At 37.6% G+C, this 22,054-nt stretch overlaps 1 protein-coding gene across 1 annotated transcript in view; it reads left to right on the forward strand.

The window, feature by feature from the left end:
• The window catches only part of LOC150084668 (tectonin beta-propeller repeat-containing protein 2), a 262,877-nt gene that overhangs the window by 178,556 nt on the left and 62,267 nt on the right, over window positions 1–22,054 (forward strand). The window contains 1 exon segment of the mRNA XM_090376317.1: window positions 16,114–16,203. Within this exon segment, the coding sequence (XP_090232443.1) occupies window positions 16,114–16,203 (90 nt within the window).

Consider the following 22,054-nt stretch of genomic DNA (forward strand, 5'->3'; position numbering starts at 1 on the left):
ACTCTGTTGCATTAATAACCGTTCCTTTAAGGATAAAACACATAAATAACTTCTCACAAGATAATTTTTTAAATGTGTTCTTACTTTCGATTTTGATTCCCTAAATTTCTTTTGCCTTCAATATGCTCTCAAGTTTAGCTTCATAATTTTCTTCAGAATTTTTTTTTCAAATTAGCAATAGCATTGGTAGTTCAAATAATTAATTTATCTGCTTTTACTATAGTGATGCTGTGGCTTTGTAAAGCTTCTGAAAGGTAAGAGTGCTCTTGCAAGATGTCGATCATTAGTGCTAAATCATTAAGAAATTCCAGATTTAAAGTCGGTATTTTTTTTTTTGTTGTTGTCCTCGCCTTTTTCCCATTATATACAGGGTGTCCCAGGAGGAAAGGTCAATATTCCAGGAGGTGAAAGGATAGGTCATTTTAAGCAAAAAAGTTCATATAAACATGTGCCCTATCCCAAATGGTTTCCAAGATAGAGGCATTTGAATATTTATTTTTCAAGTGACAAATTTGGAACAGTTTATAATAAATTTCAAAAATGCCACCATCAACTTCAATGCACTTTTCTACTCTCATGAGAACATGGCGTGTTGCTTGTCTAAGTGTATCTTCACGATCCTTTATATGGCCAACAGCATCCATTATGCGAGCTAGCAGATCATCTCTTGTATCCACCTTTCTTCTGCACACGTTACTCTTTATCCAACCCCATAAACAAAAATCTAATGGGGTTAGGTCTGGAGATCTTGGTGACCAGTTAATGGCAGCACCACGACCAATCCACCGATTTTGGAAATTTCGGTCCAGATGTGGCTTCACACGTCTGGTAGAATGGGAAGGGGCCTCATCATGCTGAAAGTAGTAGTAGTAGTAGTGGCATGTGAGATGCAAGAAAGCAAGTGTATGAGCTTATGCAGCATCAGCCACAAAAAAAAAAAAAAAAAAATCACACCATTCCCTCCAAATGCCTGTCCAGTTCCTCCTTAAATTTATTTAACCTGTCAACTTCCACAACGACAGATGGAAGTTTGTTCCAGCAATTAACCACCCTCTGGCTAAAGGCAAATTTCCGCACATCGATTCTACATCTGTCTTTTCTTAATTTGAATTTATGCCCCCCTTAGGTTCGTAATCTGAACAAGTGGAAGGATCCCATCAGAATTCAGCGTGCTCAACCCATTCAAGGCCTTATATACCTCAATCAGATCACCGTGCAGGTGCCTAGTCTCCAGCCACTGCAATTTGCAGAACTTAAGCCTCTCTTGGTAACAGGATCCCTTCATTCCCCTCACCAATCTTGTTGCCCTTCTCTGTACACGCTCAAGTAAATCTACATCCTTCCTAAAATGAGGCCTCCAGACCTGTACGCAGCACTCAAGGCGTGGTCTGACCATTGCCTTATACACAGGGACAATCACCTCCTTTTCCCTGCTAGCAAAATTCCTATATATCATTGACAAAACCCCATGACCTGTCCTGGCAGCCTGTCTGCATTGCTCAGAGAACTTCATAACTGTCTGCACAATTACTCCCAGGTCTTTTTCATTTTCTACCACCTTAAGTGTAGTACCACACAGTTGGTACGTTTCTCTGGGGTTACTTCTACCCATATGCAGTACTTTGCATTTGTCAATGTTCAGTTGCCACTTCTTAGCCCATCTGCCCAAATTATCTAGATCCTGTTGCAGTAGCACACTGCCATACTGTCATTAACAACCCTGCCAACCTTTGTATCATCTGCAAACTTCGACATTAAGCCTGATATACCTTCATCAATATTATTGATAAATATACAAAACAACAGTGGACCTAACACCGAACCCTGTGGGACTCCACTAATAACATTAGTCCACGAAGAGAAGCACCCATTGATTACCACCCTCTGTCTTCTCACACTTAACCATCCTTTTATCCATTGTAGCAACTTACCCTTAATACCATTCTGCTCCAATTTGTACAATAGTTTTCCATGCGCAACAGTGTCAAAAGCTTTCCTGAAATCCAAATATATGATATCAAAATTATTTTTTGCATCCAGTTCCTTTGTAACCACATCATAATATCCTATCAAATTTGTCAGACAAGACTTTCCCTTAACAAACCCATGCTGTGTCTGAATTATTGCTGCAGTCTTGTCTAGATGATCCTGCAATGCATCTTTAACCAGTGACTCTATCATTTTACCCGGAACAGAAGTTAAACTAACTGGTCTGTAATTACTCGTGTCACCCTTCGATCCCCCTTTGTGAATTGGGGATACATTTGCACATCTCCAGTCCGTGGGAACCTCCCCTGAGTCCAAGAATGCTCTCATAATTATGGCCAAGGGTTTGCTTAGTTCCTTGGCCGCCTCCTTTAATATAACTGGATAGATCCCATCCACCCCAGATGCTTTTCTTATGTTTAACTTCAACAATTTCTCCTCCACTTTGCTTTCAGTTATTACAAAATCATTAAGTACCCTGCTACAATTTGATAACCTTCTGCCATTTTCAAACCTTAATAATTCCTCATGTGTGAATGTAGATGCAAAATACTCATTCAGTTTGTTTGCTATCTGAGTAGGATCATCAACAGTCGAACCATCGATGTCAAGTGGACCAATCAGATTCACCCCCTTCCTTTTAGAGTTTATATAAGTAAAGAAATCCTTGCTGTTTTTCTTAGCATCTTTTTCCAAGGATTTCTCGTAATCTGCCTTCGCCTGCCTAACCTCCTTTGTGACCTGATTACAGACTAGCTTATATCTGCCATAGGCTTCTGAGTCGCTTGATAATTTATATGCATCCCATGCATTTTTCTTCTCTGTTACGAGTCTCATTAGTTCATTAGATAACCATTTAGGCCTAAACCTTGAACAATACATGTATTTCTTAATAGGTATGAAACTTTTAGTACCATCCACAATTAATTCCTTGAATACTTCCCACTTAGAATTTACTGTTGGTAACATCGTCAGCTGATCCCACTGTACAGAATTTAAAAACTGTCAGAGACCACTGTACTCACCTTTACGGAAGCAAAAACCCTTTCCTTTACCCCTGATGGTAATTAAATCTTTAAGTAAATCCCACATCAGTACACTGTGATCACTGCCACCTAGTGGCAAATTCTTATCTGCAAATTCTTAATACACAAATGATCACTGCTGATAACCAGATGAGGAGTATTACTTTCTCCGGTTGCCTCTCGAACGTGCTGCTGCAGAAAACAATCATCCAATAAATCCACAAAAGTCTGACTAGTGTGTGAGTGACCAACCCACACACTAGTGTGTGGGTTGGTACATAGCACAGTACATAGCACACTGTGTGGCCAAAGGAACATCCTCTAGTTGTTCATCTAATGTATTTTGCAAAAGTTGAAGATAATTGTGTCCTGTCATTTGATGTTCTAAAATAATGGGACCTATCAACAGGTTATCCATCATACCACACCATACATTGATTGAGAATTGAACTTGGAAATTTGTTTCCACCGTACCATGTGGATTCTTGTGTGACCATCGATGAGTGTTATGTGTGTTGTCGATTCCATTCCAGGTAAACATGGCTTCATCAGTAAATAGCATTGATGGAAGCACTTCACAGTTGACATTTAACCAATGACAAAATTCAAGATGCGTGGCATTTTCCCGTATGTGAAGATTTTGCACACGCTGTTAGTGAAATGGGTACAAGCTCTCTTCATGTAGTGTTCGCCGTACACGTGTTTGTGAAACACCAAGACATGCAGAAAGTCTTCGCATGCTAATTGTAGGACTATGCTGAACCATATTTGAATGTGCTCCCATTCCTGCACATTTTCTTGACGTCCTCATTCAGATGAAACATAAGCACTGCGAAGCATACCACTTTCACATAATGTGTTGAAAACTTTGGAAAACACTCTACAATCTGGAATTTGACATGTGGGAAAGTGCCGATGGTATTCTTCAACAGCAGCAGGGGCACTACCATCACAGAAGCCGTAAACATACAGCATATCTGCATATTCGGCATTAGTAAAAATGTGGGCATTTTTAGCAAACACTTCTACAATTAGAACTAACAACTGACGCTACTCTCTGATTCACTCGCAGTCTGATTCACTTGAACAGTCACAACAATCAACTGATAACTGGCAACTGACAATCAAATGGCACAGTCTGATGGGAGGGAAGGAAAATATTGCGTGCCAATTAAAGTAGCTCTATCTTGGAAACCATTCGGGATAGGGCACATGTTTATATGAACTTTTTTGCTTAAAATAACCTATCCTTTCACCTCCTAGAATATTGACCTTTTCTCCTTGGACACCCTATATACAAGGGCAGCATTTTTACTGTTTTAGCATGAAATTTTTACAGCTGGATGCCCTTGCCTACCTACCAACCCTCATCTTTTATCCTGGCTGGGGATATGTGGTGGTCATTTCCTGACCTTCCGCATCCTCCGTATTTGGTGGTCACGGGATCGAGCATCGGTCTAATAAGGAAGCGTGTGCTGCACACTGCTGCTCCTGCCCACCTAGCTACGGAAGCACCATTTAAAAGTTGGTTTAATAATCCTAAATATTTAACTTCTGATTCAAAATGTTTGCACAAAGCAGGATAATTCCTCAACTTTACAACTGCAGCCCACAAGCTACAAGCTGCCCATCGTGGCCTGAACACATAATCAACCTTTATAATTTCTATTTCAAGTTGTTTAGCAATCATCCTCAAATCACACTGGTTTTTTGGAGAGCGGTGGGTGATATAATGCGTACAGTTTTTTTTTTATTTTTTTATTATTGGCTGTGTGCCATTATATTTTGGAATATTTTCTTCGCAGTGAAAGCCTCGACACAGTTTCAAAATCTGTCAACATTTCATCTTCAGAAAGTTTATTTATTATCTTAGTTACCATCATTCCCTCCCACACATACACCTTTGACGTCGCTACTAGCACTAGTTCTTTGAATACTGTCCAAACTGTCAGAATCCAACTCTGATATTCAGCTGCTGTGACCATGTAAAGGTACGGATCACTCACTTCTCTGAATAACAGATGACTGTTTGCTAGAGTAAAGGGAACTACAACACAGGTTGACCAGAGGCTATTATCCATGCCAGTAATATGCCTTAATCTTTTGACTAGCTATGGAGCCGACCAGGCTAGCCGGGTGGGTAAAGTGCCTACCTAGCAACCCAAAAGTCACGGGTTCGAATCCCACCTCGGGCTTGGATCAGAGTACTGCAAAAACCTTGGGAGGTGCATTATGGCCACAGAAGTCGATGTGCCAACAACTACTACCAAAAAAAAAAAAAAAAAAAAAAAAAAAAAAAAGACTAGCTATGGAAAGCATATTGACTAGCGCAACTTCTCAGTAGGTGGAATAGGTGGCTGCATTGGTTTTACAGGCACCACTAACATTACAAAATGGTAATCCCTTAATTCTTGCTTTCTAATTTCCTAAAGGTCAGAGGCGTGAACAATGCATACAAAGTTAAGTCTCCTAACTCGTTCATTTATTATATGGAAATTTTCTTCGTTCTACGGAAACTATTTTAAATGTAGTTGCCAAGGGTAATTCAAAAAAATTTGCTATAAAGAAGTTCGTTAAACAGAGATCCAACTGTAATTAAATCAAAAATGAAGCAATTAAAAAGCACAAGCACATAACTGGTTGATTTCACCAGTAAAATGCTGAGGATTTTAATGGTGCAATTAAAATTCCCACTCTCCCCACCATAGTTCTGGCTCTGGATACTGAATAATTGAATTCAGAATTTCATTTGTAAAATAAATGATCGTTTCAACAATGGGCTCGCAAATTTAAAAAAAAAATAACAATGGGCTCTCGCGAGTTCACTATTGCTCACCACTGGATGCCTTATTGCCAAGTCTGTGACCCATGTGATCGAAATTTTTCTCCATACTGTTGCCCATTTGCAGATCTCATCATTTGGGTTCATATTTGGACATTTCAACTTTCAAGAAGCTGTGTCTTTATTAAAGTGAGTTCTCTATGCTTTTGTTTTTTTTTTTATGAAAACTCCAAACACGAGAGGTATTAGAACCTATAGTACTTAGTACCGTGCTTGGGTTGGAGGTTGAGAAGACGAAAGAAGATATTTGTTGACATTAGACTCGAACTTCTGTAGACTGTAATTTTCAGGAAATATGTGTGAAGGAAGGTTGTTCCAAAAAACGGCAGTTGAATTAATAAACGAGGAAGATGAAAAGTTGGTTCTGTGAGTTTGAAGTTGGACAGTAAATAGATGTTGGCTAGTGGCAGCACATGTTCGGACTGTTGTGAATTATAGAAGCCAATTCAGAAGAACAGTGCCCGTGGAAGTATCTGTAGAAAAGGCATACAGCAGAAACAGAATCAGAGTCTCTCCACTCGCTGTCTATGAGACAGCGAGTGGAGAGACTCTGCTAGAGTAAGTAAAGTGCAGCCATTATCAACCCACTGCAGGATGGAAGCCTCCTCAACAATTCATGCTGAGGAAAATGGACCATAATCTGCCATGCTGGTCCAGTGCGGGTTGGCAGATCGACCGTATTCAGCAGTCAGGTGCTTGAACCCCGGTCTACTCAAAGAGCGTGTGCTACTGCACTCCCGCTTCTGACCACTCAGCTACGGAGGCCAATTAATGAATTAATGTCTCCTCTGCTAGAGAGGAGTCATTAATTCACCTAACTGCCCTCTTCTGAATGGAATCTCGAAGCCTGAGAGAGGTTTTGGAGGCATGGCCCCATATGTGGGAACAATACTCTGTGGTAGGGCGTGGATTTGTGATTTGTACAGAGTGAACAGCTGTTTGGAAGATGTTGTTATGTTGTTATTTGGATTTTAGGAGCATTAGCAACTAAGGCCATATTGCTCCGGGATATGCGGTGGTCATTCCCTGACCTTCCCGCATCCCCCCTATTTGGTGGTGACGGGCTCGAACCCCGGTCTAATCAAGAAGCGTGTGCTGCGCACTGCTGCTCCTTCCCACCTGGCTACGGAGGCGCCTTTGTTTGGAAGAAAAGTAACGCCGAAAGTGAAAGAGAAAACCAAGTTTTTTTAGATGCAGAGGAAGCAATATTTATAATGTGCTTGTGCCAAGAGAGATTAGAAGTCAGGGTAATCCCCAAAAGAGATATATCATTTTGCCTACTAATCAGATTGTTACCAAAGATAAGCATAGGAGCAGATGAATCCTTTTTGCGAGATATAAGACAAGACTGAGTTTTCCGAGGATTGAAATCAACTAAGTTGTCTTTGCCCCACTGGAGAATTAATTACCTGGAGATCGGCATTTAAGGAATTGGTAGAGGATATTCGAGAAGTTGAAGCTGATTGAGCAGGGCAAGGTTTCTCAAAATGGAAAGTGGAATGCAATGTGCTATCATCAGCAAAACTATGGATAGGATTTCCAGTCAATGGAAAGAGACAGTGGGAATTATAGAAGCCATGCCCGTGGAAGTATCTGTAGAAAAGGCATACAGCAGAAACAGTACATCTATAAGACAGCGAGTGGAGAGACTCTGCTAGAGTAAGTAAAGTGCAGCCATTATCAACCCACTGCAGGATGGAAGCCTCCTCAACAATTCATGCTGAGGAAAATGGACCGTAATCTGCCAGATATAAGATTTACGAGATATAAGACAAGACTGAGTTTTCCGAGGATTGAAATCAACTAAGTTGTCTTTGTCCCACTGGAGAATTAATTACCTGGAGATCGGCATTTAAGGAATTGGTAGCAGATATTCGAGAAGTTGAAGCTGATTGAGCAGGGCAAGGTTTCTCAAAATGGAAAGTGGAATGAAATGTGCTATCATCGGCAAAACTATGGATAGGATTTCCAGTCAATGGAAGAAGGTCATTGATATACAAGAGGAAAAGAGTGGGGGAAAGAACTGAACCTTGGGGGACACCGGCATTAGTGGAGAAGTTAGAAGACAGAGAGCCATCTACCATCACCCTCAGTGAGCAATCAGAGAGAAAACTGGATAATCAATTACAAAAAACAGTTGGCAAACCATAAGATGGAAGCTGGTTTAGAAGACCTTCATGCCAAACATGATCGAAAGCATTTGAGATGTCATGATAACTGCTTGTGTTTTACCAGACTTTTCCATTGAATTAGTCCATATATGGGTAACATCAGCCAGAATATCACTAGTGGATCGACACTGACAGAATCCATACTGGCAATCGTTGATCAGATGGAAGGTTTCTATGCAGTTTAAGAGTTAATTGCAATTGGACGATAATTGGATGGGAGAAAGAGTAGAAGTAATTGCAATTGGACGATAATTGGATGGGAGGGATTTGTCACCATTTTTAGGAACTGGCTGGATATGAGCAAATTTCCAAGCAGAAGGAAAAACACTTTTGGAATAAGAAAGTGAAAAATGGCGCCAAAGAACAGGAGTAAGTTCAGGAACACAGGTTTTGAGAACAAATGGAGAAATACCATCAGGACCTGGAGCTTTCTTAGCATCGAGATTTGTCAAAATCCTTTTGACAGAAGACCACAGGAGGCATTGAATGGAGCATGTTGAGAATGGTAGGAGGTATTTTACCAAGATCATTAATACATGAGTTGGAAGAAAAATGGGATGCTAGCAGGTCTGCTTTATCCTTGGCTGAAGTGACAACAGAACCATCTGGTTTTGACAGAGGTGGGAGCCGAGATGGGCAAAAGTTGTGGCCAATAGCTTTGTCAAGAGACCAGAATGCTCAGCTACCATTAGGGCAAGATGCAAGTTTTCTACTGTTAGCCTGTTCAAAATCTAGTTTGGACTGATTAATGAACGCTTTACAATTGTTGCGAGCTTTGATGTAGACAGAACATGAAACTGAAGAATTGGAAACAAGCCAATTGCAATATGCAACATTCTTCTCTTGAACAGCCTTAGCACATTTATTGGAAAACCAAGGTTTAGATAAAGGACGAGATTTTAAAGTGAAGTGTGGAATAAAGGATTCCATTCCTACAAGAATAATTTCACTGACACTATACGTTGACATCAGAAGTTTTGAAAAAATAATCCAATCAAGGAAAAGAAATCTCGCAGGTCATCCCATTTTGCATTCTTGTTATGCCAAACAATACGAGGTTGGGAATAGCCATGAGATAAAGACTCCATTGGAGAAGAGACAATCACCAATTTGTGATCTGAGGTACCTAATTGACCATTCACTTCGACCGTGCACTTAGAAGGGTTGTTTGTTAGAAAAAGATCAAGCGTTTGGCTGTATGGTTGGGATTGTCCGGTATTCTTGTAGGTAAATGAACAATCTGTGTAAGGTCACTAGAAATTGGAAAAGCCTCAGCATCCTGACCAGCTGGGTCAGTGTGACTAGATAATGGAAGCCAGCTGGAGTTGTGAACATTAAAATCACCAAGGAAAATTACCTCACTGTTAGGAAAGTTGGACTGGAGAAAGTCTAGTTGCAAAGAGAGAAAGTCAAAGAGTTCCAAGTGATTAGTGGAGTTGGGAGAACAGTAGAGACAACAGATGAATTTGACAGAATGAGGTAGAGAGATTTTAAGCCAGTTGTTGGGTTTTTAGGAGCATTAGCAACTAAGGCCATATTGCTCCGGGATATGCGGTGGTCATTCTCTGACCTTTCCGCATCCTCCATATTTGGTGGTGACGGGCTCGAACCTCGGTCTAATCAAGAAGCGTGTGCTACGAACTGCTACTCCTTCCCACCTGGCTACGGAGGCGCCTAATTTTAAGCCAGAGAAGATCGAAAAGAGGAGATTCCAAATTACCAAGTCTCTGACAGGGAATATCGGAACGGACATATGCACAAGTAGCACCTTTGAGGTGAAAGGAATCATACAGCAAATAATTTGGGCAACTGAGATGAGCAGTAGTTGAATCAACTGATAACTGAGATTCTGTCAGAAAAAGTACATGGGGTTTGGCAGACTGCAAGTGGAAATGGACATTGTTGAGATTAGAATTGAGACCATGTATATTTTTGAAATGAACTAGGAAGTGTTTGGGATGTTTAGATCTTTTTGCAGATAAGCTTAATCTATTAGTTTGACAATTCATTGTGTATTCAATAGTAAGGAAAAGTGGGGGGGGACATGCTGTATGAAGTAATGAAATTTTTGGATATGGCGTACACATGGTAAGAATATACCCATATCCTGGACATAATGTGGCCTTGACAATGCCCCCCCCCCTGCATACACACTACTCGGACTCCCTTCAGTCACTATCTGGCAGAGTAGAGGTAGCAAGATTACACACTAGCTGATCCGGAAGCCTCCTAAAGTGTTACCAATAGGTTCGGTCCGGTGCACTAACTAGCAACTGGCTTGCGAATACCTTTTTAGAACTGTACCCTCGAAATGTAGAGAAGATTGGATCTCGCTATAATGTTCATCATAACAACCTCAAAAGTCATCAGTTATACTGCATGATGGACGAGATGGGGAAGGGTTGACCGGAACTTAGCTCTGGAGACTAAACATGGGTTCACCACTTCAAACCTCCAATATGCAAAGTGATGGTATTGCCCTGGTTGATGAGAGTCATCTACCACCTAGTATTGCCTGGTAACACAGAGGGGCAGCATTCCTCCATGTGGTGTGTTCGCCATACCTCGGCCCCTGCTTACGTTGGTTCATACCTGGGTGTGCTTGTGCATGGAGGTTATACCCAGGATTACTAACAGTCCCACCATTGTGAAGATACAAGCAGAGGATTTGGCTGTTACAGACCGTCTGGACTTCACCGAAATTGGGTCTACTTTAGTTGAATGTCACCCGAATATTAGTTCCATCAGCAATTTAGACTCCCAGATAGCAAGTACAGCTTGTCTGGCATATCTGAGAGAATGTCTGTGACAACCTCAAGGACCAGTATTTCATATGTGGTCTTGTAATTGCATTGTACAGTTGGATTATGACCTTTCTACACACTGTTGTTTGATAAATCATTGACAAGACATTATGGGCTTTTCTGGCTGCATTTCTATATACTCTGTGAACTGATAAATGCCCATTTCATAACTACTGGGTCCCCGTCTTCCTCTACTCTTTTTAGGTGGTTTTTCTACTCTTTTCAGATGTTTTTGTATATATATGTAATGTGTCTACAGTCTGTCTATCTATATGTAATAACTCAGCTCCTAGTGGATGGATTTTCATGTAATTTTTTATTTGGACCTTTTGGTTTTAAGATGGATTCTACCTAAATTTTGTTAAAATCAGACCAGTAGAAAACTGGTAATTATTTTTCTTTGTTCATTCATCTGCATGTAATAATTCGCTTACCAGCGGATAGATTTTTGTTATAGTTTTTATTTCATTCTGTTACGATGATTTGTCAAGCCTTACCAAATTTCATTAAAATCAGATCAATACAGATCAATACAAATTCTGCAATTATTGTATATATTTTTTTAATACATATTGCATAGGCTATTCATATATTGTAGCTGAAACATTGGATATTATGTTTGTTGCCATATGTATTTATGTATTATGTTTGTTTAACTGGTTGAAGGAATGAATGGGCAATTTGATAGGCTGAAATGAAATGTGTTCTGTTAAAAATAACCTCATTGATTTTTGTGGTTTTTTTTTTTTTTTGTTTAAATCACTAATTATTATTTGTTAATTAAGTGTCGTGCACTGCATACATTAATTAATTTGTTAATACATTAATATTAAATATTAAATATAATAATGTCTCTTTCCTATGGGACTCTGGGAATATTTCATACTAAACTATCTTGCATGTAATGGTTTTTCTGTACAGATTATTATTTAACTTTATTTATACTTTTTGTTCAATATATGTGTATAGCATAGGGGTTCTGTTAATTCGAGGTAGTTAATTTTGCTTTGAACAATCACTGCTGTTAGTTTGGCAATGTTAAAGTTTCCAGGGTCCTGTGGCTATTCCATGATGAAGATGAGACACCATTACCCATCTTTTCATTTAATTTCACTTCTTTTTTTCTGTTAATTAATGTTTTTTTTTTTTTTAATAATTTCTATGTATAATATTAGTTGTTCAGTATATATTAGTAGTGGCAAATGATGTAAGAAAGCAAGCTTCTACAGCATTACCGGAAAAAAATAAAATAAAATAAATAAATAACCTTCCTATTTCACCTATCCATCCCCTCCAACAGTTTGTCTAGTTCTTCCTTGAATTTATTCAAGCTATCCACTTCCACAACAACAGTTGGAAGATTGTTCCAACAATCAAACACCCACTGGCTGAAGACAAACTGCTCCACATCTGTCTTGCAGCCATCCTTCCTCAATTTGAATTTATGCTCCCTCGTGTGCAGTCTGAATTAGAAGAAGAATCCCATCGGCATTGAGGTTGCTTAATTCATTCAAAGCCTGACACATGTCAAGTCAGATCACCTTGCAGGTGCCTAGTCTCCAGACACTGCAGTTTGCAGAACTGAAGCCTTTCTTCGTATGAGCACTCCTTTGTTTTCTTCACCAATCTCATTGTCCTTCTCTGTACCCACTCGAGCACTCTATATTCTTCCTAAAATGAGGCCTGGCAGCCTATCTGCACTGCTCAGAGAACTTCGCATCTGACTGCACAATGAATTCCTCGCCCAGGTCATTTTCATTATCCACTATCCTGAGTGTAGTCTCAGATTAACATACACATTTGGTATGTTAATCTGAGATTACTGCTACTCATATGCAGTTCTCTGCAGTTGTCAATGTTAAACCTCAGGTGCCATTAATCATCCCAACTATCTAATTTTCCTGGATCTTTACACAGTAGCACACCATCATCCATAAGCACCCTGCCAACCTTCGATCATACGATCTGGAAACTTAAATATTTAGGCTGATATACCTTCATCAGTATCATTAATAAATATAACAATAGGCCCAGCACCAAACCCTAGGGGACCTCCACCGATAACCATTGATAACAACTCTCTGTCTTCTCCCCCCTCAATCATCCCTTTATCCATAGCAGTAACTTGTCCTTAATGACACACTGCTCCAATTTGTACAGCAGTTTGTTATGTGCAAGGCTATCAAAAGCATTACCAAAACCCAAGTACAGGTAGCCCTCATTTTGCACTGGTCCGATTTGTGCTGATTCGCAATAGCGCCGATCACTAACCACAATGCCATTTTTATTTTTGCAATTTTTTTATAAATTGAAAGTTTAAAATCGTCAGACAAAATTTATTGACGTCATACTGTGCTATGTACCATGCACTGTTCATGTGATTTAGAACAATCTGAGCCAATCAGCAATTAGCGCATTCATATCAGAGACGAGAAAGATTCCCGCCCTCAAAGTAACCACTCGTGGATGCGGGTAGTAAAGGTCCATGCGGTGAAGCATTCAGTTGGTTGTTGTTTACGCTATTTACATGTGTTGGAAATTTATTACGCTAACATTTTTTTATTAATTGTGCTATTAATAAATTAAATAATAATAATAGTGATAGTCGTGTGCAGCTTTTTCCAGTCGTGTTATAAAGTTTTTTAATTTAATAGAATAAAGATACGTCATGTCTGGTAAAAGTAGTTCATTGAATCTTAGTGCAATATTTGGAGGATGGAATCTGGTGAAAGCCGCCCTAATGTGAGTAGGGCTATGAATATGCCTCCATTGACTATTACTACAACTATGAAGAATGCTAATAAAATAAAACAATCGATGCAAAGTGGTAGGTAAAATTTTTGGTGCCCAGAACCTAACCCAGTGATTTCCGATTGACTCCCATATATAAAGGGCTCCATTTGCACCCATCCCCCCAGGAACCTAACCCCGACGTAAATCGAGGGCTACCTGTATATGATATTAGAATTATTTTTTGCATCCAATTTCTTTGTTACTGCATCACAATATCCAATCAGATTGGTCAGAAAAGATAGCCCCTTGACAAACCCATGCTGTGGCTGAGCACTAAAACTGCACTCCAATCTGGATGAACTGGCATTACTTCTTTAACCAGTCATTCCCTTATTTTCCGTGGAACAGAAGTTAAGCTAACAGGTTTATAATTACTCATGTCACCTTTTGATCACTCTTTGTGAAATGGGGATACATTCACACATGCCCAGTCCATGAGGGCTTTCCCTAAAAGGATATTGTCATAATTATGACTAAGCTCCCTCCTTTGCTGCCTCAATATAATTGGATAGATCCCATCCAACCCAGGTGCCTTTCTTACATTTAACTTAAGCAATTTGTCTTCCTCTTTCCTCTCTGGTTATTACAAAACTATTTAGCTCCCTGGTAGAGTTTCATAAACTTCTGACATCCATTCCCCTAAAGAATTCCTCATGTGTGAATGTACATTCATCTACATTCCTCGTGTATGAATGTAGATAAATAATACTTTACACAGCTTTATTTTTTACACATACTTTATTACACATATTTACACATATTTACACATACTTTATTCAACTTGTCAGCAACCTGAACAGAATCATCAACAGTTGAACCATCGATATCAAGTGGACCCATGTGATTGACCCGCTTGCTTCTAGTGTTTATGTAAGAAAAGATTTCTTTGCTATTTTTCTCTGCATCCTTTGCCAAAGATTTCTCATAATCTGCCTTAGCTTGCCTAACATCCTTTGTGACTTGATTGCAGACTAGTTTATATCTACTATAGGCTTCTGAATCAACTGATAATATGTATCTCATGCATTTTTTGTTCTCTTCGTTGCGTCTCATTAGTTCATCTGACATCCATTTAGATCTAAGCATTGAATGTTATTTCTTAGTTGCTATTAAAAGCTTAGTAGTGTCTGTGATTATTTCTCCGAATGCTTCCCATTTAGAATTTGCTGATGGTAGCATCACCAGTTGGTCCCACTGCATAGAATTTAAAAACTGTCTGAGACCACTGTAGACACCTTTACAAAAGCAAAAACCCTTCCCTTTATCCTTGACTTTAGGTACTAATAATAATCTTTAAGTAAATTTCATATCAATACACTATGATCACTCCCACCTATAGTGGTTCTTTCATCTGGAGATTCTTAATGCATGTTCATTATTAACCATTAGAAAGACACAATATGGCCCTGGCAGCCTATGTGTTGTTAAACTCCAACACAACAGCAACAACATCTTAATATATGAAGAATCACTACTGGTAATCATATCATACTCTCTTGTTGCCTCTCTAACATGCTGCTGCTGTAGAAAATGTTCATCCAATAAATCCACAAAAGCCTTGCTAGTGTGTGAATGACCATCCCACAAGTTCTAGTCAGTATCTGGAAAGTTAAAATCCCCCATTATGAGACATTCTAATATATTGGCCCACTCTATTTCTCTGATTGTTATACTCATCAGAGTCATTAGGCCTATAACACACTCTTAATTTCATTTTTGCTTTCCCAGTGCCTATGTCACAACAAACTGACTCAACATTGCACTGGCCACCCATTTCAATTGGATACACTGCCTTAGTTTTTATGTGCTTCTTAACTAAGAGCATTTGATGTGTGACAATTCTTAGCAGGATTGAGGAGTTGAATGCCCATTAATTTACATTGCTGCACATGCTAATGGCTAATTCACAACAAGATCTGCTTTCTTTTATTTTCTCTTTATTACAGTTGTGTGTGTGTGTGTATATTTTTATGGGATTTAAAATAGGACACACAAATTAAATAAAGTACGTTTCAATTCAATTTTTAACTGCTGATCGGGAAGAAACTCGTAATAGAATGTGGTTGTGTTGTGAAGGTTACTCAAAATCTATGCTTTTAAAGTGGTCAATAAATTTTCAAGAAGGAAGAATATGCAGTGGAAGCAACATCAGTCTCTAAAAGCAAAAAATGTCACTGTCACATTTTTGCAGGAAAAGTCAGTCAAGCTTAAGGAGTAGTGTTTGATATTTAAAAATTTATTTTTTTCCAAATTGCACAACTCATTACCATTAAAATGATATATTAAACTGTGTATTATATACACTTTTTTTTTTTTTGTAATATTTCAGACTTCTGCATATAGATTATTTGAAGTTGTGAAACATGGACATTTTTTTTTTCCTTTTTAAAAAAAGAAAAAAAAAATGGCCTGATATTTTGCAGCATTTTCACTTTTAATGGTTTTAAATAAGCTTCTTTAAAATATTATCTATTATATTCTTTATATTCTAGGACACTTCTGGAAGTTGATAATTCCAGCAGGGCTAACTGTAGCATATAAATGGAAGCTTATAGCAGCATCAGGAATGCACAAAGATATTGGTAATTATATATCTATTTTTGAAAATTCAGTGATGAAAATATATATTTTAGGTGAATGGTGTTAACACATTTTAAATTACCTTTTAAATTACATATAATGACTTAATTTTTTACAGTCACTCTTGAGTTTGACCAAACTTTTAGAATTTGGTCAAACTCAAGTATATCACTAGTAGATCAGCACTGACAGAATTCACATTGGTGATGATTGATCAGATGGAAGGTTTCATGAAAATTTAAGAGTTGGCAGTTGCTGGATTTCTCCACTACTTTGGAAAGGGCAGAGGTAAGTGCATTAGGGCAATAATTGGATGGGAGAGGTTTATTGCCTTTTTAGCAACTTTCTGGATATGGGTGAATTTCCAAGCAGAAGGAAAAATTATACCAGTGGAATAACAAAGTGTGAAAAAGCACAGATTTTGAGAATAAGTGAAGAAATGCCATCAGAGACCAGAATGCTTGACTACAGTTTGGACGAGAAGCAAGTTTTCTACTCGATCTGTTCAAAATCAGGTTTGGATTGATTAATAACTACTTTACAATTGCTGTGAGGTTTAGTGATGCAGAAAACAAAGCTAGAGATGAAAACCAATTGCAATATGCATATCCTTATCTTGAACTGCCTTACTACATTTGTTAGAAAACCAAGGTTTAGATAAATGAGGTTTTAAGGTGGAATGTAGAATAAAAGATTTCGTCCATACAAGAATAATTTTTCTGACACAATTTCAGCGAATCTTAGGATCAAAAAATTTAAAACAATATTTAAACCAAGGAAAAGATGAATAGAAGTCTTGCAGATCATCCCATTTTGCATTCTTGTAATGCCAAATAAAATGAGGCTGAGAATGATTCGGGGGGGGGGGGGAGAGAGAGAGAGAGAGAGAGAGAGAGAGAGAGGCTCCATTGGAGAAGCGACCATCACCAAGTTGTGATCTGAGGTGACTAAAGAACCACTAGCATTGACCATGTACTTTTTAAAGGGTTGCTGGTGAAAAAAAGATCAAGAGTGTTTGATGTGTGATTGGAATTGTCTGGTATTCTGGTAGGAAAATAAACAAGTTCAGTAAGGTTATTAGTATAGAAAAAGCCTTGGTCGAGAAGATCTGAACAACTAAATAGTAGAATCCATCTGGAATTGTAAACATTAAAGTTATGAAAGAAGGTTACCTCACTGTTAAGAAAGTTAGATTGGAGAAAGTTGACTTTCAAAGAAAGGAAATCAAAGAGTTCACAGTGATTGGTGGAGTTAGGAGAATAATGACAGAGGCAGCAGATGAATCTTATTGTATGGGCTAGAAATATTATAAGCCACAGGAGATCAAAAAGAGGATACCAAATTAGGAAGTTTCTGACAAGAAATATCAAAGTGGACATATGCAGAAGTACTGCCTTTGAAACAAAAGAATCATAAGGTGAATACTTAGGGGAACTGAGATGAGTAATGGTTGAAGCAAAAAATAATTGGGATTCTGCCAGAAAAAAGTAAGTGAAAATGGACATCATTGAGATTGAAACTGGGACTCCATATATTTGTGAAATGAACGAAGTGTTTCAGAGGTTTAGATTTTTCACAGATAAGTTTGTTCCATTTGTTTGACTATTCATGATGTATTCAGTATATAAAGTAAAAAAAAATAGGGAATGCATGTATGAAGGAATGAAATATTTGGAAACAATGTACCTGGCAAGAATATGCCAGTTCTTTGTTAATGTGGCCTCAACAATGTGCCCTCCCCATCCACACTATTTGGACTCTTTCCAGTCACTAGCTGGCAGGGTAGAGGCATCAAGGTGATACACTAGCTGATCTGGATGCCTCCTAGAGAGTTACCTAGGTTCAGTCTGGTGGACTCTCTAGTGGTCAGCCTGCAAAAACTGTTCTAGAGCTGTGCCCTTGAAATGTAAGGAATAGTGGTCTTTCCATGATTCCCATCATAATCTCAAAGGATATCACTCGTACTGCATGATGGAAGAGATGGAGTTGCCAGAGCTTTGCAACATGATGACACAGAGGGGTAGCATTTCCCTGTGTGAGGTGGACAGCATACTTCGACTCTTGTATATGTTGATTTAAACACGATTTCCAGCATTTTTTTTTTAAACATGATTTCCAGCATTACATGCTCCTTTTTTTTTTTTTTTTTTGTGGTGAAAATTTTTGTTTACATCTTTGTCAGGTGTTGACTTTATTTTTCTTTAAAACTGCTCATTTCAATAAATGAAGCATGCTTTATTTGATAATGAATAAACTTTCAAAATATACCTGGTCATCTCTTCTTTATTCCATCTTAAATTTGAATTTTACTGCCTGAGAATCTGAAAAATCCGGATTGACCCAGTCCCCGAGCAGTCAGGATTTTCGGACTTTTACTGTAGTTTGAATTACTGTAGTCATATAGGTTAGTTTATTTTTATATTTAAATAAGTATTTGGAAAGCTGCAGCTTAATATTCAGATTGCCTTTATTATCGATATTTTGGCAGGAGCTTCATAATGTTTGTTCAATAGCTTAACCTTAACTTTACTAGTGGTTAAAGTTTTATTAACAGTTTAATTTCTGTAATACTTTGTTAGTTTAAATTCTGTAATATATTGTAAATTTAAATTTTGTAATCTTTCTAAAGTTCAAATTTTACCTATATAACGGTTATTACAAGATCCAAACTTACAATACAAAGTTCAAGGACTTTGTGACTCAGACAGAAATGCTTGTGGACACTTCCAATGTAGGTCATGAGATTGGTCTAGTAGACAGACCTAGTCCAACTGATGATTCCTTTCTGTGCACCTGATATAAGGAGTGTACCAATCTCAAATTGGATCTTGGTGCATTACGAGAAGAATTTGAGTCACTGAAGAAATGCCCTAGAAATAAATGTAACTGGGAGCTCATCGTGGATTCAAGTATCTCGTGACCTGTCGAGTGATGCTTCCCTGATTCGGGTCTCAGAAAAGAATAGTTAGGCGCATTCCTCTTTGGTTGAAGGTGATCTTGTTTTATTGGATGACTCTATTGTCAGGGAAATAGGTGACATTTTTTTTAATAAAGATAGGTGGACCGCAACCAGGTATTTTGGCTAGGAGCAACAATTAGTGATGTTACCAACAGATTGTCAGATTTTAATGGGGGGGGAAGATACCATTATTATTCTGCTTTTTTGCAGGAATAACGATATTAAATGAACAGAACCTGACCATTTGTTGGATATATATATACAGGACCATATAAAAAAATGCTGCAGGTTAGGTCACTGAGCATAAGTGCCCAGACACAATATGTGGAATTATATGCTGAAAGTTTTGTTGATTAACTCAAGACTTGAGGGAATCTGAAAGGCTCTAGGGGAGGATAGTTTTATCAGCATGGCCCACACTTGTAGATAGAAGGAATCTGTTTTGTAGAGATGGTATTCATTTGAAAAGTGGTGCAAGGTGTTTTGCCAGTATCATTGAGGATATCTTAGGAATTCAGGAAAACTGCTAGTTGGGGGGGAGAAGGGTTATATAGATCTGCATTTATCTGATAATATGGGTAAAAGAAATGCTTGCACTCACATCAAGAATTCTTGTTTATTACTAAAACAGCCAATGCTGGCAAGGTGTTCTGAGGATAGCAATATTTCAAATGAGCTGGAAGATAAAGCTAGGATAGCAGCCAAAATAACTTTAAGCGGTGTGACAGGGTAGTAAACATAGAAGAATAGTTAGTCTTAACTGTGTTTATAGTAATGTCAGGAGTTTTGTCAATAAAATAGCCAAATTTGAACTCGTAGTTAATAGTGCTAACAGAAATATAGTACCACCTGGAAATTGGGGACAAGTTCCACTGTGGTATCTCTAATGTATTTAGGAAAGATGGGGAAGATAGAAGGGGTGGTGGGGGTTGCTTCTTATCAATAGCAGCCTGAGTGGCAAAAGAGATTTAGCTAATTCAGAAGTTCCTTCTGCCAGCATAGAATCTGTGTGGTGAGAGATAGTTGGAAGCAAAGATATAATGAGAGTGAGAGTAATCTACAGAAGATTGTGAAGAGTATGACAAGAGTCTCTACATACAGGTGGAATGGCAAGCAAGCATGAATGTCTTATAGGTGACTTCTGTTTGCCCCAGATTGATCAGAATTAGTGGGAAGGAAATCAACATAGGGAAAAAAAAATTTTTTTTTAATATATTGTTAAATATAAGAGGAATTCTCATACCTTACTATAGGAATGCTCTTCAACCAACACTCACACCCAACATATCCAGTTAATCCATTATGAAAAAAAGGTTAAAGTTAGTAATGCAATATTATCCATAAAATTTATTATCAGTACATACGGTTTTATTAAAAAAACTACTCTTGTGTTCAATTCCCATTATCTATCAATTGCTAAGAAAGGAAAAGTGAAGCTTATTTGATGCACACTGAACCACCCAAGACTAAACAAAGTTGCAATCACAGACTGGGAATCGAAGACAATTGTCAAATTTTCCTCATTATTTTTAGTTAAACTTTATAAGTGACTAAGTTATTTTGGTTGAAATCCGTACTCACAAGAAGTAAAATGGCAAACTTAACAATATCCACTCTCTTATAAACCAAATTTAATACTACCCCGCGTCAAGATTATTTTTGTTAACCAATGTGAATACCACTATTCACACATGCGCGTAAAGGTCCATGAAGCTGAAATGATGTATGGTCTACAAACATTTATAGAATTAAAATTTAACTTCACTTCAAGTGTTTCAGCTATTAAGAATTTTATATATTAATTTTTTATATTAATAACTTTAGCTTCGTTAAAAATAAAAACATGGTTCTCATGGATGGCATGAAAGGAAAGTTCAGAAGCACCTGTCCTTTTTGCCCTCACTGATGCCTGGTGCTGTTGTATTTGCTTTAAAACGTAATTTTGGGTAGAACAAATGTAAAAAGAGTTACATTCCCCACATGCAATGCTATAAACTATGTTGGTACATTCCTTGTTGGAGATTGAGGATTTTTCATATTCAATACATTGTGGAGTTTACTTATAGGTTGCGCCACTATATTAAATTCTGTATTTTTAAAAATATTAATAAACTGTTTATACCACTGTTGTACATAAGGAACTTTAATGAAGTATTTATGTGCAGTGTTACTGCTCATTAATATCGATTCTGGTTTATGTTTTGCTTGTTGCTGTATGGTTCTAATTAAACCTAGCACATATTCAAAAATCTTGTTAAAAGTACACCAAGTTCATTATTAAGTCATTCCTGCATAGAACTATATCTATAAGCATTATAGAATTGACTGAAAATGATACTCCTTTTATAAGTAAAAGGGTGATAACTGGAATAATGTAAAAATTTTCCTGTATTGGTGGGTTTATATTTAAATTTAAATATTTTATAAGGTATTTTATAATGTATAGATATATTTTAAAATTTATGCTATAATTGACTGTTGTTAGCGTAAAATTAAGAAAATTTATAGAATTCTCTCCTATTTTTTCTTCCTCTAAAATAAATTTAAGTCTTATATGTATATTATTAAAAGAATCCATAAGGTTATTTACAATATTTTCATGTGAAATAACAAAAATATCATCTAGGTACCTACCATAAAATGTTAAATTAGGAATGAACAGACTTAAATTTAATTGTTCAATATTGTTAAGATATATTTCGGCCACTCAGGCTGAGTCCGATCGGAAGGCCAAAAATTTGTCTATAAATGTTCAATTGAAAATCAATATAATTGGCCTGAATGAGAAATCTCATTAAATGAAAAATTTCAGTTACTGGAAGCCTTGTTTTATTCAACATTTCAGAATATCTATTAATCAAATTCTACAAGGTATCAAGTGAATATTTTACATC

Source organism: Mastigoproctus giganteus, chromosome 6, assembly GCF_048544385.1.
Source record: "Mastigoproctus giganteus isolate SK-2022 chromosome 6, ASM4854438v1, whole genome shotgun sequence".
Classification (NCBI taxonomy): Eukaryota; Metazoa; Arthropoda; class Arachnida; order Uropygi; family Thelyphonidae; genus Mastigoproctus; species Mastigoproctus giganteus.